Genomic DNA, 23,949 nt, shown 5'->3' with positions numbered 1-23,949 from the left:
TGGGAGCAGGGCCATGGATAAATCCAGGCCTCAAACTCATTTGTTTCCTTACTTAAGGTGATAAAAAAGAATATATATGATGTAGGAGCTAGTGTTCTTTCTAGAATGGATTTAATCTTCTTTTCAGCTCGTGCAGAGCCAGAGGAGACCGTTTTTGCTTCTTTTTAAAGGGGATGAAAGAAAAGTTTGCTTTGTTTTCTTTCTCACGTGCTGTTTGTGCAAAACCTTCCTCTCCTGCCCTTCCTGCAGCCCCAAACCTCTCCCTCAGCTGTGCCACGGCTCCACTTCCTCCTGCACAAACAAACAGCCTTGATAACATCAAACCCCCCAAAAAACCCCCAGACACCCACGGGAGGAAGAGCTGACAAACATTTCCTAATGCCCAGGCATTTTAAGGTTTCCTTGGAGCGTTTTAAGGTTTCCTTGGAGTCCTCCTGAGTCCTCACCCTCGGCAGGGTAAGTCCTGCATCTAAAATTCTGTAATTTCCCTGTGAACCTGATTTGATCCCAGGCTGAGGCCAGACTCCCACCCTGTGCAGGAACGAGGGGCTGGGCCAGTTGGGACCATGCCCTGACCTTTCACATTGGTTTCTTTATTATTTTTGGGAATAGCAGGCAGGATTATTGGGTCAGTAGTCTGTAATCTGCCCAGGATTACACTGCCCTGCAGCTGCTCCCAGCTACCTGACAGAAAATTCCATCTGTCCTCTAGAGGCTTTAAAAAAAACCCTTTTTCACTGGGATTTTGTCTCTTTTCCCTCTCCCACCCCCTGCACTCGCTGGCTCATGTTTAAATTTGGTTCTGGAGTTTTCTGGCTCCTTTGCACTTGCTCAGAGGGATCTCAGGATCCTTCCTGGCTGAGATGGTGCAGAACAGAACTGGGGGGCCCAGGGCGCCCATCCATTTGCTGTGGCTGCCCCTGGCAGGGAGGAATGTTGGCTGGAGCTGCTCTGACCCCGCTGTCCCTGCCTGGCTCATCTGCAGGTCATGGGCTCAGAAGCTTCTGCTGCTCCTGGGTCATTTTGGTGAATAAACTCAGTTTGCAAGGCTTTTCCCACAATGAGAGTGAGGCTGAGGGACTGAGGCCAGGTCCCTGTATCCCACTGTGCCTCTCAGGGGGAAAAAATGACTGATCTTAGAATCATGGAATGGTTTGGGTTGGATGGGACCTTAAAGCCCATCCCATTCCAGTCTCTGCCATGGGCAGGGACACCTCCCACTATCCCAGGCTGCTCCAAGCCCTGTCCAGCCTGGCTTTGGGGACACTTCCAGGGATCCAGGGGCAGCCACAGCTTCTCTGGACACCCTGTGCCAGGGCCTCAGCACCCTCCCAGGGAACGATTCCTTCCCAATATCCCATCCAACCCTAGAGATGCAGGAGGGCAGATGATGAGAAACACAAAACCCACCAAAGCCCAGTGGCTCATTGGAGAGACCCCCCGCAGTTTTGGCATTAGGAGCAGCACCAGACTGACACGGAATTCCCATCACAGACATGTTCCAAACTGTTGCTGTCAGGTTGTTACTCCCTAAGTGGCAGGAGAAAAGCTGTTTCTCCAAACCTGACACCTTTGGAACCCAGTTTTCAGTGTCAGGGGTGGGGGAAGGGATTTGTTGAGGTTCTCAGGCGTGTTGGGTTTCAGCAGAACCTGCAAGGGGTTGGATCCAGTCACTGGTGGAGCTGGGGGGGAATGGGAAGTGAGCAGGATGAGATCCTGGTTTTCCAGGCTGAGCAGCTCCTGTTTGCAATCCCATTTTAAAATTGGAGTGGTAAAAGCCTCAGTTGATGTCATTGTGTCACCAGCGCTGTTCCATCGGGTGGGAAGGGAGAGAGGGATTTCCACAGAATCATGGAATATCCTGAGCTGGGAGGGGCTCACAAGGATCCTGCAGCCCAGCTCCTGGCCCTGCACAGACACCCCAACAATGCCACCCTGTGCATCCCTGGGAGCAGTGTCCAAAGGCTCCTGGAGCTCTGGCAGCCTCAGGGCCGGGACCATTTTCATCCCTTGCAGAGAAATCCTCTCCTGGGGAGGTGTTCCCATTGTGCTCATTTCTCCCGGCATGCTGAGAAGGATGGCACTGGGAGCTGTGTCCATGAAAAGCTAAATAATTTTTGGGTTATTTGGAGGTGAGCTGGTACCCACTGAGAATCTCTGCATCTCGCTGGGTTTTTTCCAGCACCAGCCATCCCTGTGAGAAGGGAAAAACTGGGATTAGCGCAGAAATCCACGTGTCCATCACGCATCTCTGTCTGCCTCGCTTCCCAAATCCACTCCCTCACATCCCACAGCCTGTTGGGCGTCGTGGGCAGGGTCTGGCAAGCCCCGTTCTCCCAACTCCAGGAAAATCAAACAATGGGAAGCAAAGTGAATGTGCTCTAATGCTGCCATCTACCTACAGCAGCTCCAACTGCTCCCCGAGGGGCTCTCCCTGTAATTCCATGTAATTTTTTAGTTCACTCTATGTAGGTCAAACTCAATTCCAAGATGATTGTCCAGTGCTGAATTGCAGGAATAGTTTTGGTGGGGCTGATCCTGCCCTGGGGCTTTGGGGTGATGGGTTTGTCTGTCCCATCCCTGGTCGTTGCTGGCTGGAAAAGCCACCTCCCTCCTGCTGGAATTCCAGTGCTCTGGCATCCTTGGGGGACTGTTCCTCCTCCTGGTTGCCCTTCCCTGAGGAATCTTACAACAGAAGGGTTGTGGAACCAGGCAAGAAGTGAACAGGCAGTCCTGAGTTGGGCTGCTCTGGCTTCTTCCAGGACCAAACTGCTCTTCCCTGATTAAATGGGATCTGAAAGGAGCCAGATCTAACAGGAAAACAAATTGCTGGTGTTCCTAGAGAAATAAAAAGTAGGCAGTGGTAGAGCTGCAGCATTGTCCTTCTGAGGGACAAGCATGGTTTGGAAAGACAGCAGCTTGTTCCCATGGAATTGGAGCTGCAGGGGAGATTTTCCCAACTCCTCAGCAGGATGGGAACGGAGCGTGTCCGTGGACACGGGAATAAAGGGATTGCAGCATCAGGAGCTGTGGGTTTGTCCTGGCACATGAGTGAGGAAGGATATTCCACATGGATCAGCCAAGGGTTTATTGGCAGCTGGGAACGAATCCCTCCCCAATTCCCTTCCTGTTTACACGGAGCAGCGACGGCTCCGGCGGCTGCGGGATGCGCGAAGCAGCCGAGCCACGCGCCCTTCGGATGGGCCGCCCTTGGCTGAGCAGCTTTCCTTTCCCTTGCAGGTGTGGCAGATCCCTGAGAACGGGCTCACCCTGTCCCTGACAGAGCCCGTGGTAGTGCTAGAAGGCCATTCCAAGAGAGTCGGCATCGTGGCCTGGCATCCGACGGCGCGGAACGTGCTGCTCAGCGCAGGTACGGAGCGCAGGGACGGGGGAACAGCCACCTCTCCCTGCTTTCCTTCCATTCCTGCTTTTCCTTTTCCTTCTTCCCTCTCCCAGCTGCTCAGATCCCTTAGATCCCTGTGAATCACAAGACCCGAGGCAGTAGCTGGCTCGCAGCCCCCTCTGTATCTCAGCCTTTTGTATCTTCAGTTTACAGGGATAAGCACCAAGGAAATGTCTGGAATTGGAGCTTGGGAGTTGTTCCAGACTTTATTTGATCTGCAGTAACGATTTACGTCTGCATTCCCTACATCCCTGTTCCCATATACTTTTAGAACTGGTCCAAGTGTTTCTCCTTTCCCCCTGATCCCTACAAAGTATCCCAGAGTCCGGCTGTTCCTCCCACAAACTTTCAGGGTCAGCATTTTCCAAATCGTCTCCTTGGCTGGTACAGTCCATGTATTGAGATTTTTTTGACCACTGAAAATCAGTTGCATCATTATGGAAATGAATTGGATAATTCATTATCCATTGGCATAGTCTGAGGCTTCCATGGGTTGGATCCCAAGGAAAGAAGCGAGTCCTTTCAGCGGGATTGTTGGATGAGCTGGGTGTTTTCCATTGAGAAAAATCCCTCCTGAGCTCCCAGTTTGGGTTTTGGTTTCCCCAAAAAACCTTTGGAGCTGCAGGAGGTTTATCCCTTGTTCCCCACCTCTGGCTTTTCCCCTGTGTACCCCAGTGCTGTGACTTGAGCTGTTATTTCCCATTTTAGGCTGTGATAACGCCATCATCATCTGGAATGTGGGAACAGGAGAAGCCCTCATCAACCTGGATGACATGCATGTGGACATGATCTACAACGTCAGCTGGAATCGCAACGGCAGCCTCATCTGCACAGCTTCCAAAGACAAAAAAGTCCGAGTTATCGACCCCAGGAAACAAGAAATTGTCGCTGTAAGTTTGCTTAATTATTAAAGAAACGTGGATTCACTCCAGCAGGGAATGAGCAAGAAAATATGGAAGAAAGAACCTTCTTGCTCAGTTTATGCACCACCACGTTCAGTCGTGCTCTTCAAAAATTACAAGAGGAATGGTAGGGGTTGGAGGATTTGTCTGGGTTTATTGGGATTAGCGTTTGAACCGGGATTTTAGGGCTCAGTTTTAAACCTGCAGGAGTGTAATTCCACATCTAATCCTTTTGTATAATTACAGTTCCAGAGTTGTGCATGCAAAGTTGTAGCTTGCAAAGAGGTTTTCCTTCAGCCTTGCAGGAGGCCGGTTGGCAAAGCTGGAGCAAGCCAGGAATGTCCCCTTCTCTTGTAGTTCAGTGATTGGCTTCTTCCCTGAAGCAGCAGTGAAGGAGAGTTGGATGTTGCTCCTTGGATTTCCCCCAGCATGGAGGAGCAGCGTGTCCAGAGAGGAGCCACCACTCCAAGGGTTTTTCTGTTCACTGCTAATCCTGACCTGCTCCTCTCTTCCAGGAGAAAGAGAAAACCCACGAGGGAGCGCGGCCCATGCGAGCCATTTTCCTGGCAGATGGGAACATCTTCACCACCGGCTTCAGCCGCATGAGCGAGCGGCAGCTGGCCCTGTGGAACCCGGTACGATCCCAAACTGCATCCCTGTGCCCCTCACATCCAGCCTAACCCTAACCCTAAACCCAGCCCTGCAGCTGTGGAATCATGGAATGGGTGGGGTTGGATGGGACATTAAAGCCCATCTCGTTCCAACCCCCTGACATGAGCAGGGACACCTTCCACTATCCCAGGGTGCTCCAAGCCCCGTCCAACCTGGCCTTTGGACACTTCCAGGGATCCAGGGGCAGCCACAGCTTCTCTGGACACCCTTTGCCAGGGCCTCCCCACCCTCACAGTGAAGAATTCCTTCCTAAATTCATCATTTATCCACCTGAGGTTATTCCCTCTCCATCTGCTGCCTGCTCCTGCTTCCATAATTTTGGCTGTGTGGTCACTCAGTGAAGGAACTGAGCAGGAGCAGCGATCAGCTGGGAGCTGCAGGTTGGGAAGACACACAGGGAGCAGAGGGGCTGTGGGAAGGTCACCTCTCTCTCAGTGTTGAGCAGAGCAGGACAGCAACAATCCCAGGAGGGTTCAGGGTGGAAGGGACCACCTGGATTGTGGCCAGGTGGCTTTTGAGTGTCTCCAGGGACATCATCCACCACACATCCCATCCCACTGTCACTAACTCACTGTGTCACATATTTCCCTTGACTTGGTGAATTTTCCTGGCTCCTGTTTTTATTTCATTTAGTGATTAAAATGCCCTTGGGGAATGAATCAGCTCGTGAACATTCCCAGCGTTTGTTGTAACACACGGATCCCTCTGGGTGGTGCAGACACCACCGGGAGCTCAGTGGCTACGAAGTGTTAATAATTTAAACCCTCCCTCTATGAACAGAAGCTTTTCCAGTCTTTATTAACATCCCTGGTGTTTTTATTTCCAGAAAAACATGGAGGAGCCAATAGCCCTTCACGAGATGGACACCAGCAACGGGGTCCTGCTGCCCTTCTACGACCCAGACACCAACATCATTTACCTGTGTGGGAAGGTAAGGAGAGGCTTTGGAGGCACCTGTGTTCCCCAAAAACGTTCCCCAAAAAATCAGTGCTGCAGAGATCAGGCTGCTCTGGAATGGGTTTGATCCTCACTCTGCAGAACCTGGGAAGGTCTGGAGTGGACCTGGATGTTTCTTTGAGATGGATTAGGTAAAGCTGCTCCTCATGCAACAAGTCCCACACCATTACCAAAACATTCCTTGCTGGTGTTGACCTGGAGGATTTTACACTGGTGTGGGAGGAAGGTACATTTTGGATGTTGTCCTCCTAGTCTTTGGAGATGCTGGAGCGTGTGGCAACGCCCACTGGAATTTTGTGGGGTTAAATAATAGAAAACTGGAATGAGGTGCTCCTTTCTAAAAGCAATTTGTAGGAATTTGGTGCCCACTTGTGATGGACTCCTACAAACAGGAGCCAAAGCCAAGATGAGCAAGGAATTACAAAGGAGAATCCATACAAGCATGTTCATGAATCCCATCTTTGTAGCAGCTAAGGAGGAATATTTGGTTTCTATCTAAGGAGGAATATTGGGTTTCTATCTGCCACCCCTCCTGCAGTCTCAGAGACAACAGTGCGGTGGAATTGCTTGGAATTAAGGATAAACCGGTTTACAGCCTTTCTGCCTGACTGTGGCAGGAGGTTTTTCCACAAAAGATGTGGAAGGGGCCACTCCCAGCCTGGAAGCATGAGTTCAATCCCTGTCCCACAGTGTTTGGAACAGGACTTGGAGGAACCGTTCAGTTGATGGACTCGGATTGTGGTGGGGATCAGCCTTGCTTCAAAAACAGCTGTGAGCTGTCCATGGCAGCATTCCTGGAGGGAATGGCTGTCGGGAGCAGGAGTGTGGGCACAGGGAACACAGGTCCTGCAGCCTCTGGAGGGTCTCCTGGGGTTCCTTGCAGGGTGACAGCAGCATCCGCTACTTTGAGATCACGGATGAGTCCCCGTACGTTCACTACCTCAACACCTTCAGCAGCAAAGAGCCGCAGAGGGGGATGGGGTTCATGCCAAAGAGGGGCCTCGATGTCAACAAGTGTGAGATTGCCAGGTGAGGAGAGCTCATCCCAGGGCTGGGAGCTGGGGCTGGGAATTTCAGGAGTGGTCAAAGCAGCAGAGCAGTGAGCACAGGGCAGTGGTGGTTCAGAAAACCTGGGAAGGTCAGGAAACATCTCGGGATGTCGCTGCAGTGGCTCCAGGAGGGAACATCACTGCTGGTTGGGAATATGATCCATCTCTTCTCCCAGGGAACAGGGGGAAATAGCCTCAAGTGGCTCCAGGGGAGGTTTAGCTTGGATATTAGGAACAATTTCTTCATGGAAAGGGTGGTCAGGCACTGAAAGGGGCTGCCCAGGGCAGGGGTGGAGTCCCCATCCTGGAGGGATTTCACAGCTGTGTGGATGTGGCACTTGGGGACATTGGGTTATGGTGGCCTTGGCAGTGCTGGGGGAGTGGCTGGACTTGATGGTCTCAGAGGGATTTCTGTGATTCCTTGGGGTTGCTCCTTTCCCATCTCCTGCATCTCCCTGATCCTCACTCCCTGTCCCACCTCTCCTTTTCCACGGCAGGTTCTTCAAGCTCCACGAGAGGAAGTGTGAGCCCATCATCATGACGGTTCCCCGCAAGGTGAGCACCGCCCTGGGGCCGGGCTTTGGAGCCAGCTCCTGCCTCCAGAGCTCCTGACCAATCCATGTCTCCTGCCTTGCAGTCCGACCTCTTCCAGGACGACCTGTACCCGGACACAGCTGGCCCAGAAGCAGCTCTGGAAGCAGAGGAGTGGTTTGAGGGGAAGAATGCTGATCCTCTCCTCATCTCCTTGAAGCACGGGTACATTCCAGGCAAAAACCGGGATCTCAAGGTGGTCAAGAAGAACATACTGGACAACAAACCCGCCGGGAACAAGAAGAGTGATCTCATAAATGCTCCAAAGAAAGCAGCGGATGCCTCAAACCCCGTGAGTGAACTCCAGGAATTTTAGGGGTGGTGGCCTCAGGTGGGAATCCCAGGGTGGGACCAGTGACAGGACCTGAGGGAATGGCTGGAGCTGTGCCAGGGGAGGTTTAGGTTGGAGATCAGGGAAAGGTTCTTCCCCCAGAGGGTGCTGGGCACTGCCCAGGCTCCCCAGGGAATGGGGAGCTCCAGGAGCGTTGGGACAGCACTGCCAGGGATGCCCAGGGTGGGCTTGTTGGGGTGTCTGTGCAGGGCCAGGAACTGGGCTGGATGATCCCTGTGGGTCCTTTCCAACTCAGGATGTTCCATGATTCTGTGATGTTTCTATAGAAATGGAAGATTACTGGGAATTGTTTTTTCTAAATCACAGAACCATTGAGGTTGGGAAAAGACCTTTGAGATCCCCAAGCCCAAACCATAACCCAGCACCAGCACCTTGTTCACCACTAATCCCTGTCCTCAAACTGTGTCCTTTGGGACACAGAGGAAAGTGTGGTTTAAGAGCAGGTACTGCTCCTGCCTGGGTGCACTGGTGCTGCTGGAGATGCTGCTCCATGCCCTGAGCATCCCAACTGCTCCAGAGTCTGTGTCACACCCTCATCCCTCCAACAATCCCACTGGGAGGAGCCCTTTCCTTGGAAAACCCCAGAGCTCTCCTCACTCCTGTTTTGTCTTCCAGCAAAACGACGCCAAATTGGACGAGATTTTGAAGGAGCTGAAATCCATCAAGGACACGATCTCCAACCAGGACGAGCGCATCTCCAAGCTGGAGCAGCAGATGGCCAAGATCGCGGACTGACGGGGCCGCCAGCCCAGGCACATCCCAGCTCCCAGTTCAGCCAGCAGCAGCCTGCAGCATTCCAGTACGAGCTTTCCTGTTCTCCTAAATCCACGTCAACGAGAGCCGATGATTTCAAGCCAAGCTTTTTAGTGAAAGATTTTTTTCGTTTCCTGATGTTCCAATGAATTTCTGTGACTGTGTCAAAAACAAGAAGTGCTACTTTTACAGGGGTTTTTTTGGTTTGTTTTTTTTCCAGATGTTATTATGAATCCTTGAAAAACGAATCCATTCTTGACTTCCAATGTCATGCCCAAATATCTTTTTTCTAGATTTAGGGACCAACACCACATTGTTCTTAACCACTTTTTCTTTTTTTTTTTTTTGAAGTTGCCAAAAAATAGAAAAAAAAATCGCTTTTATTTTTCTTATTTGCCACTTTTGCAGTATTTGTGTTTCCATTCCAAGGGACAGGGGGTGTGGGGGGTGTTTACACTGTGCAGAGAACAAAGCTGAAGCTATTTTGTATAAACCCTCCATTTGGAACAGTCAGGTGGGTTCCCTTCCATTCCCTTCCCTTCCCTGTGGAGACCCCTTGGAGATGGGATGAGCTGCCTTTCCTGCTCCACAACGTGTCCCCAGCCCCAGAAAAATACAAATTTATCATTCTGAACGAGGGGATTTATTTCCTACTGAAGTTTGAAGCCAGCACCACGTTCCCATTTTCATACAATCCCAAGGTTTGATTCCGTGACCAAACTCACATGTTTTACTTGCTGATTTTTATTTCCATTTCGAGGCAGAACTGACTTCCATGCAGGAATGTTTTTATCCATGGAGCATGGAGTTCCAGGTGAGCTGTGGGATGCCAGCAGTTGCTGTAAATCCTTGTTCCTGCCCCCCTCAGCTCATGGATTTTAAGGAGCTTTTGGAATCCGAGTCAGCCCCTCACACCAGTGCTGATGATAGGAATTTTCCAAGGCAGCACGAGCAGCAGGAAGGTGATTTTTCCATGATGATTCTCCACAAACAAAACGCCTGCGTTGTTATTTTTTTTATCATTTGTTTTCTCCTGTCCATCATTCCCATTCCTGCCTCCCACCCTGCCATGCTGGAAAGCTTTGCAGGAAAGGATTTGTTCCCAGATCAGATGAGCAACCCCCAACCCCAACCCTGCCTCCTGCACTCCCAGTCCTTCGGAGCAGAAGGGACTGGGAGGGTGGATTTGATCCCAGTTTGGAGAACTGGTTTCTCTGGGATCCTCCAGGGAAAGACCCTGTGAGTGCTCCGGGCTGGCGAGCGAGCTCCTCCTGGAATTCCATGGAAGCTCAGCTCAGCAAAGCTCTGCTCAGGTGGGGTCTCCCCTGCGAAGGAGCTGTCAGGGCTATGGGGCAGGCTGGCTCCCTGCTCCCAGCTGTGTCCTTGTGCTGGGAATGGGATCCAGGACACCCTGGAAAGCTGTGCCAAGCGGGACCGGTGCTGCCCATCCCTGCACAGCCCATCCCTGCAGCACCAGGGAGTGCTGACAACCCATCCTGAATCCATAGGTGGGCAAAGACCATCAGAGAGCTCCTGATCCCTATCCCAGCTGGACTCTGTCCCTGTGGCAGCTCCTTGTGTGCGGAGCGTCCCCCACCTGGAGCATCCCGGCGGACACGAGTCCCTTTGTCCAGGCTGAAGTGATTGATTTTTTTATTTTCCATTAGTTTAGCTAGGAATTCTACGATTTTCCATTTTTCCCAGTGTTTGCATGTTCAGAACTTCCAGGTTAAGGATTCCCTGTTGTGGAGGGATGTGTGCGTGGAGGCGGAATCGGCCGGGGGACGTAGCTGGAGAGGCATGAGGACGGGATGGAGGAGACAGAGGATGTGGTGGGATTGCAGAGCAGGAAAGCTTCAGAAAAGTGGGATTTCTGTGTTTTAGGGACAAGTGGCATCCCCTGCCCTGTGCCCGTGGATCCACAATCCGGCCGCTCCGGGTTCTTTGGCTGTTTGGTGATGTTTCTGTATTGCAGTAAATGCCTGAGATGTGTATTTTTATGGATTTTTTTTTTTTTTCTTTTGGAACCCAAAAACCCGAAGGTCGTTCTCCCCACAGTGGTGATTTCTGTGTTGATTTGTACGTGTGACTTCAGGGTTGTGTGCTTGGGGACCTCGGGTTTGTTCCTAACATTGGAGGGAAATCAGTTTTTGGGAGCCGCTGGATTGAGATGCCCGGGGGTGGGGTTGTGGGAGATTTTAGTTCCTAGCCTGTATTTTATTTAAATGAACTGATGCCTCGCCAGGCTCAACCGGAGTCAGTGCCTGAAGCTTTTTGTAGCCGTGATATCCCGGGAGAGAACCAGCCCAGTCCGGAAAGACACGCTCTTATAGAGCGGCCAGAGTATCTGTCCAAATATTTGCTTCCATTTTCAAAAGATAAAAGTCATTGATTATAATCTGCCTCTGCTTGGCTTTTCCTTTGGCTCTCGGCGTCCTGCGCCCGCCCTCGGCATTCCAGGTGTGATTGATAACCGGGATCTTGAATGCTGGACACTTCAGTGGAGGGGTTGTGGCTGAGGGGGTCCTTGGGGGGACTCTCTGCTCCTGTCCCAGGAGAGCCAGGGCCCATCCCTGGGGTCGCACATGGAATCCTCCTGGTGATTCCCAGTGATGAACCCAAGAGTTTGGCTGGATGTGGGATGTGATGGCACAGACGGGCTGGGGGGTCTCGGGGTGGGTGGGGGTGATGTGTTCCCAGGAAGGAACAGCGCTGCTTGGGAACTGCCCTGGAGCTGGAGGGGCTCCTGCTCTTCCCAGGTGAAACTTGCTTCCAGGGAGCGGGAAGTCTGGAATGACACAGAGCCTGGGCTGGAAACAGCATCACTTACTCCACCCAGGTTTGAGCTTTCTCAGGGCTGCGGCGTTTCAGGGGCTGTTGCACAACCATCCCGACCCGGGCACCACGCCAAAGCCGGGCAGGGATGCTCCCAGAGAGGCAACGCTCCCTGGGCACCATGGATCCATCCCAGGGATGCTCATCCCACAGACCTGAGCCGCATTTCTTCCCTCTTCCAGCCCCCTGGCCAGGTGTTTCGGAGCAGGGACGGGCTGGGGTTTCCGGGGGCGGGGGGTTGTTGGCACCCCGAGCCCGTTCCTGCGGATGTGCCTCTTGCAGCACCTTCCTGCGGCTGCGGCTGCGCCTCCCGCCCGGAGCCTGCGGTTGGGGCGAGGGGTTTCCTGTCGTGCCAATGCCAGGGACAACACCCAGGACAACACCCAGCAGCCCCCCGGGAGCCCCTGCGAGCATCCTGGGGATGGTGCAGAGAGAAGGAGCCCGGCACAAGGGCTGTGCAAAACATCAAGTCAGGGCCTCACCCTCCTGCTCCTTCTGCCCGCATGCCGGGGCGTTTCCCGGTGCTGAGGTACCTCAGGGCACCGTTCCCCCCTCCCTGGCCATGCCCACACCGTGCCCGGGGGTGGCAGCACCAGGTTCGCCGTCACTTCTGCTTTCGGGGCGACGCCAGCCCCGGCGCGCAGCAGCTCCGCGGGGCCGCCGGTGGGGCCGAGCCGGGGGCTCCCACCAGGGCAAGAGGCCCCTCTTTGGGGTGTAGCCCATCCCCTGCCACCCTCCCCGGGGGGTGCCCGCAGCCCCCAGCCCTCGGTGGCCCCACTGTCGGCGTGACGTCCTTCCCCCACGGGCTCTCTAAACCGCAGCCGCCCTTCCGCGCTCCCTCCCTTCCCCGCCCGGCGGGAGGTGCAGGCGGAGGGTGGCCCACGACGCCCCGCGGGTGCCGGTGCCAGGGCTGCCCTCGCCCCCCGTGCCAGGCCCTCGCCGGTGGATCCTGCAGTCGGGATCCCGCCGCGTCCATCAGCACAGGTGAGCCCTGGTGGGGAGCGGCTGGAGCGGGGCTCGGCCCCGGGGATGCTCTGGGTGCAAAGGGGGTGCTCGGGGTCCCTGAGGGTGCCGCGCTCCGTGCTGGTCCCTGGGTTTTTTGGGAGGCTGGTGGGTGCTTTGGGGATGTGGGAGCCTCCTGGGGATGCTCGGAGCATTGAGCCGTGTCTGGATGCTGTTGGGTGCCGATCTGCAGGGACCTCGGTGGCTTCCGCCCACCGCGGCTGCCGAGGCGGGGGGAATTGGTGATGGACAGATGGAATGGGGTGGTTTGGCGTGAGTTTGGGGTGGATTTGCCTCTCCTGCTCCAGCACGGAGGCGCAGGCTCATGGTGGCCTCAGCCCTGGAACCCTGTGCCAGCCCAGTGGGTGGAGGGGGAGGACGGGCACCCGGGCGGGGTCTGTCCAAACGTGGGTGACATCCCTGTGGTTTCATTTCCACATGGAGACTCATCCCGCAACTGCCCCGACCCGCAGCAGCCACCTCCATCGCGGCTGATTTCCCATTTCCAGACGTTCCACTTCCTTATCAAAACTTGTCCCTGGAGCGGAACCGATCTCCCGCAGGTGGGGGCTGTAGCAGGAGGAGGTCGCTGGGCGCATCTTCCATCCCCCCAAACCCGAGGGCCCCTCTCCAGGAGGGGAGAAGGATCCTTGGCTGGAGTGCGATCCCACATTGGGGCAGTTCCACACTCAGCATCCTCCCATGGGGAGCAGGACCCCGATGCCACCCGCCCTTTCTGTCCCCTGCAGGTCCCATGGCGCTGTGCCGGGCCGTGCTGCTGCTGCTGCTGATCCCCCTGCAGGCGTGTGGGGCTGAGCTGCCGGGGCTGCCCCAGGGAGGGCAGTGGGTCTGGGGGACAGCCAAGCCCCTGCCCCTCTCCCGTGGGAAGAGGGATGACAGTGGGCAGGAGCCCAGTGCCACCACGGTGATCAGCAGTGACAAGAGCGACGGTGGCTCTGTGCCACCACCAGCACCCGGCAGCAAGGCCAGCCTGCTCTGGGTGCCAACCACAGCCGATCCCATGGATGATTCCCCCGAGCCTGAGCTGCTCCTGAGCCCTGCAGCACCAGTGCCCAGCACCAACACCAGCCTGCCCCAGGTGCTTGCAGTGTCCACCATGGCCGAGCCTGATGAGACAGATTCCCCTTCTCCCAACTTACTGGAGGACTCTGTGTCACCAGCAGCGCCCAGCGCCAGCACCGCCCTGCTCCGGGTGCCTCTAGTGCCCACCACAGCTGATCCCATGGATGAGACAGATCCCCCTGATCCCGACCTGCTCCTGAGCTCTGCCCCACCACCAGCACCCAGCACCAAGGCACTCATGCCAACCACGGCTGAGTCCATGGATGAGACCGATTCCCCTGATCCCGATCTGCTGCCGGCCTCGGAGCCTGGCCCACCGTCAGCACCCCAAAAGAGCATCGCCACCACCACCCCCAGCTGGCTCACGTCACCCATCGAGGAGGGGACAGCCACGGATGGCCTGAACAGCAGCTCCTCCTCGGGGCTGCGCTCAACAGCCCCCCCAGCCTTTGTCCTCACCACCACGGGCCACAGGAAACCCAAGAAATCCGGAGCTCCGCCTGCACCGACCCTCCCGGCCCCTTGGGACACGACGCCGGCGGGCACCACGGTGCCCTGGGAGCCCAGCGGGGTGATGAGCAAGTGCCTGCTGGCCATCCTGCTGCTGGGGCTGGTGGCCGCCACCTTCCTGGTGTGCACGGGGGTGCTGGGGGCACTGCTGTGGCGGCGGGCGCGGACGGGGCAGCGCCAGCTGAGCCGCACCGAGATGGTTTGCATCTCCTCGCTCCTGCCCGACGCCGAGGCGGCCGCCGGCCCCCGGCCTGTCCCGGCCCGGCGGCACAAGCTGCTGGTGCCCGACGGCAGCCCCGAGCCCGATGGAGACAACCTGACTCTCAGCAGCTTCCTGCCGGAGCACTCCTGAGCCCCAGGGATGGCTCCTGCATTCCGCAGCGCTGCTCCCGATGGAGCCGCGGGCGTTCCCCGGTGTTTTAGCTTGGACCAGTGTGACGGAGCTTGTCTCCCGCGGCCAGGTCAGGCCCATCCCATTAAAGCGTTACCCGGACATGGTGGTCTCTTCCTGGCAGCCCCCTCCCTGCCCCGCCGCCTGCCCACATCCTGCTGCCAAAATTTCGCTTCTCCATCCTCCCCCTCAGCCCCCTGGGGGCGCAGAAACGAAACCCGCTGCAGGGACCAGACCCCGGGACCTTGGGGACGGGACCGCAGCCCCCGAGACCTCCTTCCCGCGTGGGCTCGGCCTCGTGGGAGCTGGAAGGTCGGCGGGGACGGGGCGGAAACGCCGGGGGACGGGGACAGGACGAGTGGCACAACGTGTTCCTGCCTGCGGTCGCCGCTGCGAGGCGGGGACGCCTCCGGAGCTGCTGCTGCCGCCTGTCAGATGCTCAGCCCCGGGGGCGAACGGTGGCCGCAGGGTATCGGCATCGTCCGGCAGCGCTGGCCCCGGCTGTCCTTGCCTGGCTGGGGCTGGGAGGGAAGGGAGAACAAATCCGTGAGAGGCCAACGAAGGTCCCACCATTTCACCCGCTCAGGCAGGTGTCAGTCACCCCTCAGGCCACCGAGTGATCCCTTCCCTGGAGGAGCAGAAATGGCCCAGGACTGGCCCTGTCCTGTCAGGCTTGGTGTCCCCATTTTTCCATTCTTGCTCCACCCAGGCTCCCCATCCCCACATCCCCATCCCTGCTGTGACCAGGCTCAAAGTCCCCATCTCTCTGTCCCCACCCCTTGCCCTGCCAGATTCAGCATTCCCATTCCCACATCCCAATTCCCACATGCCCATATCCCCTTCCCCTCATCCCCAAGCTTGCAGCCTCCTCGAGGGCCACTGTGGGGTGTCTGTCTGGGGGGAATAGCCAACGTGGTCATTCACCTGCATCCCGGCCCTGCTGCCTGTTTACATTCACGCTGTGCTTGGGATATTTTCCATCTGGATCCTGGCAGCTGCACGGCCCCGCTACGGCTGTGAATGTAAATGTTTATGGGTGAGTCAGCCGGGCCAGGGGACCCACAGCCAGTGGCCATGGCCGGTCCCCACACCCTGGCCACGGGCTCCCTGCTCGTGCCAACCTGCTCTGTCCCACTGTGTCCCCACGCCAGCGCCCTGCCAGCCAAAGCAGTCACGGGGGAAGAGGGATGCTCCCATCTTCTGGCTTCACCCCGCAGCGGCTGAGCCGGCCTCTGCCCTCGGTGAGGATGAGGCCGGTGTGTCCCGAGGAACTGGATGGGTGCAGATCCCAGGGATTGCTCCTGCTCTCGCAGCCCTGTGCCGGCCGCTCTCCAGCAGGAGCCCAGCGAGGATAAACTTTCCTCCACCGCCGGAGCGGGAGCCGGCAGCCAGGAGCCGGGAATTGCCCTATTTGGCGCAGTCGACAGGTCCTGTAGGGCTGCCATCGCCCAGCTCACGGCGCGGGAATTCACGGGAAGCCGGCGCGGTGTCACAGCAGGGTCCGCAGGGATCCCGCCCGGCAGCGGGAGGGCAGCGTGCGGTGGGGTGGCACCGGGCTGTGGGTGGGTGACACGGAGCCATGGGTGGCACAATCCCATGCACGACGTTGCACATGGAGCTCCACACGCCTCGTGCAGCTCTGCAGGACGGGTCCCCTCCGGGTATTTTGCTGGCACAGCAAAGCGCAGCCCAGGGAAGCAAATTAGAAGCAGAGCAGGGCTGAAATGCCTCAAATTGGCGGTTCCCCGGGCGGGCTGTGCTGCCCAGCCCAGCCCTGAGCAGCCCTGCGTTCCTGCTGCCCCAAATTACACGGCGGGGCCGGGCGGTCCCTGCCCTGCCCAGCTCCGAGGGGCCGGGACAGCCCGGCCGCAGGCAAAAACGGCATCGTAATGGCCGGTGGGAGCTGGCACCGGGAACTGGGACGGGGATCCCGGCTGCGAGGGTGGGGACACTGGGCAGGGAGGGATGGGGATCTTGGGCGAGGGACATAGGAATCCTGGGCAGGGAGGGATGGGGACTCTGAGCAATGAAGGGTGGGAACCGTGGGTAGGGTGGGATGCAGATCCTGGACCAGGAGGGATGGAGACTCTGGGCAAAGCAGGATGAGGATCCTGGCTAGGGTGGGATGAGCAGCGATGGGGACTCTGGATGATGTGGGATGCAGACCCTGGGCAGGGTGGAAAGGGGACCCTGGACAAGGAGATTGAGCTCAACTCCGGCATCGCTGGGTGTAGGGGGGGAATCTCAGTCCCATCCCCACCTGGGCTGCAGGAGCAGGGCCGGATGCTGCTGGAACTCCTCCAGGCAGCCCTCACCCCCGGCCTCCCCTCGCCTTTCCCCCTTCCCCTCTAGGATTTCATCACTGAGCACTTAAGGCCGGGAAAAGCCGCCCCAGCAGCTGCTGCGAGCCGCCGGGGCAGCCAGACGGACGGGGCCTTTATTTCGGGGAGCCGCGACGCCGGCGGTGACGCCGGAGAAACCCCAGCGGCGCCAGCTCCCCTCCGTCGGGGGGACAGAATCCCTCGCCCCCCACCCCGCAGGGGTCACGGTCCCCCGGCGCTGGCCATGGCTTTTTGGGGGGTCTGGCAGGTCCCCAGGGAGGAGCAGAGGAAAATAGCAACAGGATGAGGTCACACAGCGGCTGCAGCCTCTTGAGCAACCTCAGGCCAGGCCGAGGGGACCAGGGCGGGGGGAGACAGAGCTTGGGGGGGGCCAAGCAATGCCCCCAGATCCCCAAACTGGAGACCAGGACCCGAGGATCTGAGCAGCTGCTGTGTTTGTCTGGGGAACCAGGGGGATCCCTGCCTGGAGCCTGGAGCCCAAGGCAGAGGTGCCCAGGCCAGAGCATTTCCAGGCTGGGATGTTTAGGAAATGTTCTCCTGAAATTAGGGGGGGGGTGGTCCCAAGCCACGTTTGCCCCACTGCCTCAATAATGCCAGGGCACTGAGCTCACATCCCTCACTGCCCCCCTTGGACCCTCGGATGGGGCTTTACCCCCACGTTCGTGGATAAAAACATCTTTGCAACAACACCCTGTGTGACCCCACCCCCACTTGCACCCCAAAATGTGGCCCCTTCCGGGGTTGATGATGGGGGGCATCAGGGCTCCTTTGCTGACGGGATAAACCAGGAAACACCCCCAGCCCCAGCTGGAGTTCATCTGGGAGGGGGCTGAGGGCTGCCTGCCCTTCCCTGGCCTCCCACACCCCCTCCCCATCCCGGCCCTAATGAGAACAAGCTGGTCCCGGGCTGCGACGCAGGAGGAGGAGGAGAAGGAGGAGGAGAAGAGGGAGAAGGAGGAGGCTCCATCCCAGCAGGCAGCAGAAAGGGGCTCGAGGTGTGTGGGACAGATCCCGTCTTCCCGGCTCCCTCCCGCCGGCTGCGGGCAAGGTGAGGATCCCACTGGGTGTGCCAGGCTGCTCCCCGATCTTGGGGTGGCTCTGGAGCAGGGCACAGGCTGTCCCACAGCCGGGGGTGCTGCGCTGAGGGCTGGGCAATGTCCCCACGGAGGGACACGGGATGGAGTCGGCCACATGGCTGCATTCCCAGGCAGGAATCGGAGCGTGCCGCGTCTGGACAACACCGAAATCGTGAATTTCTGGAGCAGTTGGGAAGCAGAGGGAAGCGGAGCTGGGGACGAGCTGTGGGTTCGGGGATGGGCGAGGATGGGGCTGGAATGGGGTTGGGATGGGGGTGGAGGGCTGGTAATGCCCACGGTGCTGGGCCCTGCTCTTGGCACTGCTTTGGGCTTTGCTCAGCCCCTCCATGGCCGCAGCTGCTCCTCAGCTCCGATGGCTGCCGAGGAATTGATGCCGTCCCCATCCCGGGACCCCTTTTGCACCGAGGGGCCCCTGTCTGTGGTGAAGGGGAGGATGAAGGGGCTCATCCCAGCCCCCCAAGCCCTTCATTCTCCCAGTGCTGGTCAGTGCTGTGACCCCACAGCCGCAGCAGTGCCCGGAAGGGTCGGGGGTCCAGGGCCACCTCCCACCTCTGCTGCCGTTTGTTTGCTCTGGATTAATGGAAACCAGATTGTGCAGCCGGGAAAGAGCCTGGAAGCCAAATCCTGCTGCTGGAGTCCCTCCCGGTCTGCAGAGCTGCTGGCTTGGGTTTGTTCGGGGGGAAAATGGGATGTGGGTTGGGATTTGGGGAGCCTGAGGTTGGGGAATTGTCATGGGGGGGGTCCCTGCTGATGGACCTGGGGAGCTGTTTCCTGAGACCTCCCCACGGAGCTGTGTGGAGGGGAAGAGCCCTGGGAACGGCTCGATGGCGTTACGTGGCGTGGCACGCGTTGATGTCCCTCGGGAATGTCTCGCGATGTGGTGGGGACGGTCACGTCCCGCTCCCAAATCCCGTGGGGTGCAGAGTCTGCCCAGGGGTTCACCCCGGTCATCGCTCCGGGGTGGGAAGCGCGTGTCCCATATCCTACAGCACACTGTGGGCTGTGGAACGGGGCAGATCCGGCCCATCCAGGCAAGGAGCACGGCACGGGGACGGAGCCGACCTTTCCCCCTTCACCAGGGACACTCAGGCAGCCAAGGACCCCTGGGACCCCCATTCCCTGCACCCCAGCTCTGGGGCTGCCCCTTTATTCTGCACCCCTTCCCAGCTTCACTCAACCACCATGGTGGCACTGGGGTGAAATCCTGCCCCAACCTATTTTTAGCCGTGCTCCAGCTGGGAATTAACGGTCTGGGACGGGCGGTTGGGAAATGCCTCTTGCACCAGGCCCGGCCCCTTTGTAGCATTCCCTGTGTCAAAGTTTCCACTGCAAACCTCCATTTTTCAGGAATTCTCTAATCAGCCAAATGACCGTTGTCTGGAGCCGGGTGCTGGCAGCAGCCCCGGTCCCCTGGACTTGAGCAATCCCACCCAGCTGGCTTCCAGCTGCGCCCTTGGAAAATAAACGGAGCCCCTCGCTCTGTCGGGGCAAGAAAACCAGAGCTGCCTTTCTACTTCCATAAGGAAACTCAGGCGGGTGGGGGCTGGCCTGGGGAAGGGCTTGGGGGGCTCGCTCTGTCGCTCTTAACGTGTCCCCCTCCCCCCTGCATCCCACAGGTCCCCTGCACGAATCCCGGGAACGGGCTCGGCCATGGGTGCGTGGTTGCTGCTCTTGGTGCTGCTGGCGGCGGCCCCGGCACAGGCGGCAGCCCCGCGGCACCGCCCGGTGCTGCCGGAGCCCGCGGGCAGCGGGGACGGGGATGAGGCGTCGGCCACGCTGCCCGCCCAGCCCGTGACCCCCCGGATCAGCCCCACGGTGGGGGACGCGCCGGGGACCACGGTGACCAACAGCTCGGCGCCGGGTATGCTGGACGGGCTGGTGGACTTCTTCAAGGAGTACCTGCTGCTGGTGGTGGTGGTGGGCTCACTGTCCTTCGTCCTCCTCTTCATCATCTGCGCCGCCGTCATCGTCCGGCAGAAGCACAAGGCCTCCGCCTACTATCCCTCCTCCTTTCCCAAGAAAAAATACGTGGATGAGCGGGACAAGTCGGGGGGAGCACGGGCGTTCAGCGAGGTGCCCGAGAAAGCGCCCGAGGCCGGCGCGGAGGAGCCGCTGGATGGCAGCCGGCAGCTCCAGGCGGACATCCTGGCTGCTGCCCAGAACCTCAAATCCCCCCCCAAGGCACCGCTGGCCAATGGGGCCCGGGGTGAGCACAATTCCCCTCAGGAGGAGGAGGAGGAGGAGGAAGAGAAGGAAGGAAGGAAGAAGGTGGGGGATGAGCAACCCAAGCCCCCTGCCCAAAATCCCGGTGCGGAGGAAGAGGCGAGCGCAGGAGGCAAGGAGACCCCTGATGCATCCCAGGATGGCTCCCAGGCCCCCTCTGGAATCTGAGGCAGGGACACGGTCCTGGGCAAGCCTGAGGAGCTGCTGGCTCGGGACACACGATGGACATGGTGGATGAGGCTCTGTACGTACGTGGTGGCTCAAGGGAGCCCCGCTGAAGATCCCATTCCCTCCCCTGACCTCGTGCTGATGGGATGCTCATGGGGGGGATTTGCCAGCTGGTGGTTTTCCCCAGTGCTGGAATGCTGTCAGCGCCACTCCTGCTGCCCAAGGGGCTTCTCCCACCCCAAGCACTGGGGTAGTGCATCCCCCCAGCTCCAGCCCTGCCCCCAGTGTGCCACCAGCTTCCTCCCAAACGTGATTTTAATAATCAGCAGCAGCCTGGTCCCTGCCCGGTGCCTGGCTGGGAGCTGTGTCCCTCTGGGAAGAGGGATGGGACCAGGACTGGAGGTGTGTAGGACATGGGGCAGCTTTGCCCATGGCCAGCCGAGGGGAGGAGGGATGAGGATTTAGGGACAAGGACTCTCCTTTCCTTCTTTCACCCCAGAGCCCAGCTGGATTTTTGCCTCATTTCCTAAACCCCTTCAGCTAGAAATAAACACTTCCTCTGCACAGCTCCTCTCCCGTGTGTCTCTGCAGCCGTGGGGTGGCCAGGGGACAGTCCCCGTGTCCCTGTGCTCCTCCAGGGGCACTGCTGGATTGGGCTCCAGGGGCAGGGGAGCCCTGGGGAGGGTGTTATCAATCCTCAGATCAGCACATCACATGCCACTTCCAGGAAACCTTTATCTTGTACCCACAGCTGTGGGCGGGGGGGGGCAAAGGGGGGGCTGTGGGCGACTCAGCCACGGCACTGGGGTGCAGCTGCTCCAGTGGGAACAGCAGGGAAACCTGGAAGGTGGGAGAGGCTGTTCTGCCTCAAAAGCAGCACATCCCTGTATCCTTGCAACCTCCTGTATCCCTGTGTTTTATCCCATCACATCCCTGCCTCAGGACAAGCTTCCCTTTGGAAGAACGTGCCACCACAAAGAGCTGATTCTGCCCCGAAGCAGATGTGGGTGTGTGAAGTTTCCCTGACTTTTTTTTTTTTAAACTGGGAAATAGCAGGATTGTTCCATGAGAGAGAGGCGCACGTTCCTCACTGCTGGAGGGTGCCAGGAGCTGAGGAACCACAAGAGGGACCTTGTGAGTGACAAACTCAGCAGCAACGTGGGACCTCTGCGTTAAAAATTACAAATACTGTGCCCAGATGCAGCAGAATGAGACAATTATTTTTTTAAATGTGGTTTTAAGTGTTTAACAATGCCCTCAGTATGAAAAATGGGAAGTGAGGTGTCTTGTGGGGGGGGTTGGAAGGTAAAAAGGTGAAGTTTTCCCATGTGTTGTCTGCTTGGTTTGGAAATATTTCCCCGCAAAAGAGGAACTGTGGGAGCTCCCCTTCAGAGCATTCCAGCTCTGCTATCCCCCACCGGGGTTCCAGTCTGAGGGTGCATTTTAGAGAATCCTGGAGTGGTTTGGGTTGGAAGGGACCTTAAAGCTCATCCAGTTGCAAACCCCTTCCTTGGGCAGGGATACCCTCCTCTAGCCCAGGATTTACAGCTGTAACAGAGCACCTGGTGAGTGTGAAGTGGAATTCTTAGGGAAAACACCCCAAAATTCAGGCTGTGCCTCAAACAGGAGCTTCAAAAACTAAGTGGTGACAGGATGGGAGCAGAAACCACCAGTGTTTCCTGGCCACTTTTCCCTTTGGCACCTGCAAAGAATTCCGAGAGCGGGAATTTGCCCCCGGATTGCGAAATCAACCCCGCAGGAGCCAAGGGCGGCCCCACAGCTCCCACACACACATCCACACCAAGGCAACACTTCCCACTAAATTCCATAAAGTATTAGGCAAAACTAGACATCTTCCCAAAAAAAAAAACCCCAAAAAAAGTGCAGCCCTTCCAGTACCAGACAGCGGGGTTGTGTCTCTGGAGCAGAGTCTTCCCACAGCATTCCCAAGGGGACAGGAGCCCATCCTGGCCGTTGTGAGCACTACGGAGTGGCTGGACACCACAGGGACACGTTGTGCGTAACTTGTGCGTATCTTACAGCTTGAGTAGTGCACAGGGTCCTACTACAGCTCGGGAATCGCACTGCAGAGTGAGGAGGAGGAGGAGGGAGGAGGGGAAGCTGTGCAAGCAGTTCAGGCATTGTCGGCTTTTTTGTCGGATTCTTTGCTCGAATCCTGCTTCAGTTTGTAATCAGCCAAGGCAGCCTTGATGGCGTCTTCAGCCAGCACTGCAAAGGGAAAAATAAAAAGGATTTTAAGGACAATTCAAGGGCTTTTAGGATGTAAGATGAGGTAGAAAGAAAAGCAGGCAGCAGTGAGCAAACAAGACAAGAAAGCACAGATTGATCTTAGGAGTAGAAGCTGAACGGAATTCCTAAAATACTGAATTCCTATAATGCTGAATTCATGTAATACAATTTCAGATAACAATACATTCAGAATCTGAGCATTTGTTTTCAGCCTGCTGAGCCACGGGCTCCAAAATATTGAAGAGATCTGAAAACTCTGGAATTACCCCTGAAATCTGAACAAGAAACTGTTTGGAAAACAGCATACAGAAGCATCTGTGCTGTTCCTAGAGTACCTGAGATGCAGGGTTTTTACTTACTGGAGCAGTGCAGTTTGACAGGGGGAAGGCAGAGTTCCTTGGCAATATCTGTGTTCTTGATTTTCAGCGCTTCGTCAACCTGAAACACAGGCAGAGGTGGTCATGGGCCCTGTTGTTTGTGTTTGCTAAGAAGGTTTAATGCTCCAGAGCCAGCAGAAGCCACAGGGGAGATGATCCCAGCTGCCCAGGGCACTGAGAGATGTGGGAATTAAGGAATGTCTGACTGACGTATCAGTGTCACAGACTGTCCCCATCCTGGGCTGCTCCAAGCCTGCTGATCCTCTATCACAACACTGAGGGGCATTTACTGCTGGCAGAAAAACCAATCTAAATGATCTAAAGGCTCTCTATAATTAAAATTTCTGCCCTCAGCCTCGTTATGCTCATTGCATAAGACACCAAATAGCTCCGTGGTGGAATTGTCCCTGGAATTGTCCAAAAACAATGTGGATGTGGCACCTGGGGACATGGTTAGTGGCAGACCCGGCACTGCGGGGGGAACGGTTGGACTTGATGTTCTTAGAGGGCTTTTCCAACCTTAATTGGATTCTCTGATGGTTGTAAAAAAACAATTATTGCCCTACAACTGAAGCCCTGACACTGCTGGCAGTCACTTCTACAGCACGAAGCAGTGCAGGGATTCCCTGGAGAGCACTTCCTACACGATCCCAACAGAGAACGCAGGTGCGTGGGAAGCTGTGAAGCTTTCCCGGAGCTCCCTCACCGTTTTCCCTTTGACCCACTCCGTGGCCAGCGAGCTGGAGGCGATGGCCGAGCCGCAGCCGAAGGTTTTGAAGCGGGCATCCACAATCCTGCCGTTCTCGTCCACTTCCACCTGCGGGAGCATTTTGGGGACACTTTAGCGCCCGGTTCAGCTCAGCCAGGTCCCTCCACCAGGGGCCCCGGGTAGCGGGACTGGCCCTGTCCCGGGCACAGGGCACGGGCAGGGCGGGCGTGAGGGAAGCCCATGCTGTCCCCTGAGGGGACACGGGAAGTTTGACCCTCGCAAC

General features: G+C 57.3%; 4 protein-coding genes across 4 annotated transcripts; 3 read left to right on the top strand and 1 right to left on the bottom strand.

The window, feature by feature from the left end:
- Positions 1-3,052: 3,052 nt before the first annotated feature.
- LOC121672429 (coronin-1C-like) lies at positions 3,053-10,673 on the top strand (the record flags this gene model as incomplete). The annotated part of the gene is made up of 8 exons (XM_042045071.1): positions 3,053-3,370; positions 4,112-4,293; positions 4,821-4,940; positions 5,804-5,908; positions 6,818-6,963; positions 7,481-7,538; positions 7,621-7,866; positions 8,542-10,673. Coding segments are annotated over 8 exons (1,295 nt in total), but the record flags the coding sequence as incomplete, so codon positions are not given.
- Positions 10,674-12,127: 1,454 nt separating this feature from the next.
- LOC121672426 (P-selectin glycoprotein ligand 1-like) lies at positions 12,128-14,604 on the top strand. Its single transcript, XM_042045067.1, has 2 exons — positions 12,128-12,498; positions 13,266-14,604. The coding sequence occupies exon 2, from the start codon at positions 13,271-13,273 to the stop codon at positions 14,459-14,461; it is 1,191 nt and encodes a 396-aa protein (XP_041901001.1). The 5' UTR covers positions 12,128-12,498; positions 13,266-13,270; the 3' UTR covers positions 14,462-14,604.
- A 3,614-nt stretch (positions 14,605-18,218) lies between these two features.
- LOC121672428 (transmembrane protein 119-like) lies at positions 18,219-20,896 on the top strand. Its single transcript, XM_042045070.1, has 2 exons — positions 18,219-18,584; positions 19,556-20,896. Exons 1-2 carry the CDS (start codon positions 18,292-18,294, stop codon positions 20,328-20,330), a joined length of 1,068 nt encoding a protein of 355 aa, XP_041901004.1. The 5' UTR covers positions 18,219-18,291; the 3' UTR covers positions 20,331-20,896.
- A 633-nt stretch (positions 20,897-21,529) lies between these two features.
- LOC121672427 (iron-sulfur cluster assembly enzyme ISCU, mitochondrial-like) lies at positions 21,530-23,809 on the bottom strand. The gene is made up of 3 exons (XM_042045069.1): positions 23,664-23,809; positions 22,940-23,018; positions 21,530-22,559 (listed from the first exon to the last, which is right to left on the bottom strand). Exons 1-3 carry the CDS (start codon positions 23,784-23,786, stop codon positions 22,465-22,467), a joined length of 297 nt encoding a protein of 98 aa, XP_041901003.1. The 5' UTR covers positions 23,787-23,809; the 3' UTR covers positions 21,530-22,464.
- Positions 23,810-23,949: the final 140 nt, after the last annotated feature.

This window comes from Corvus kubaryi, unplaced genomic scaffold (assembly GCF_017639235.1).
Source record: "Corvus kubaryi isolate FWS band 111438036 unplaced genomic scaffold, C.kubaryi_AGA036_p1.0 62002, whole genome shotgun sequence".
NCBI lineage: Eukaryota > Metazoa > Chordata > Aves > Passeriformes > Corvidae > Corvus > Corvus kubaryi.
The sequence above is the reverse complement of the archived record's forward strand: the minus strand, read 5'-3'. Positions and strand labels throughout refer to the sequence as shown.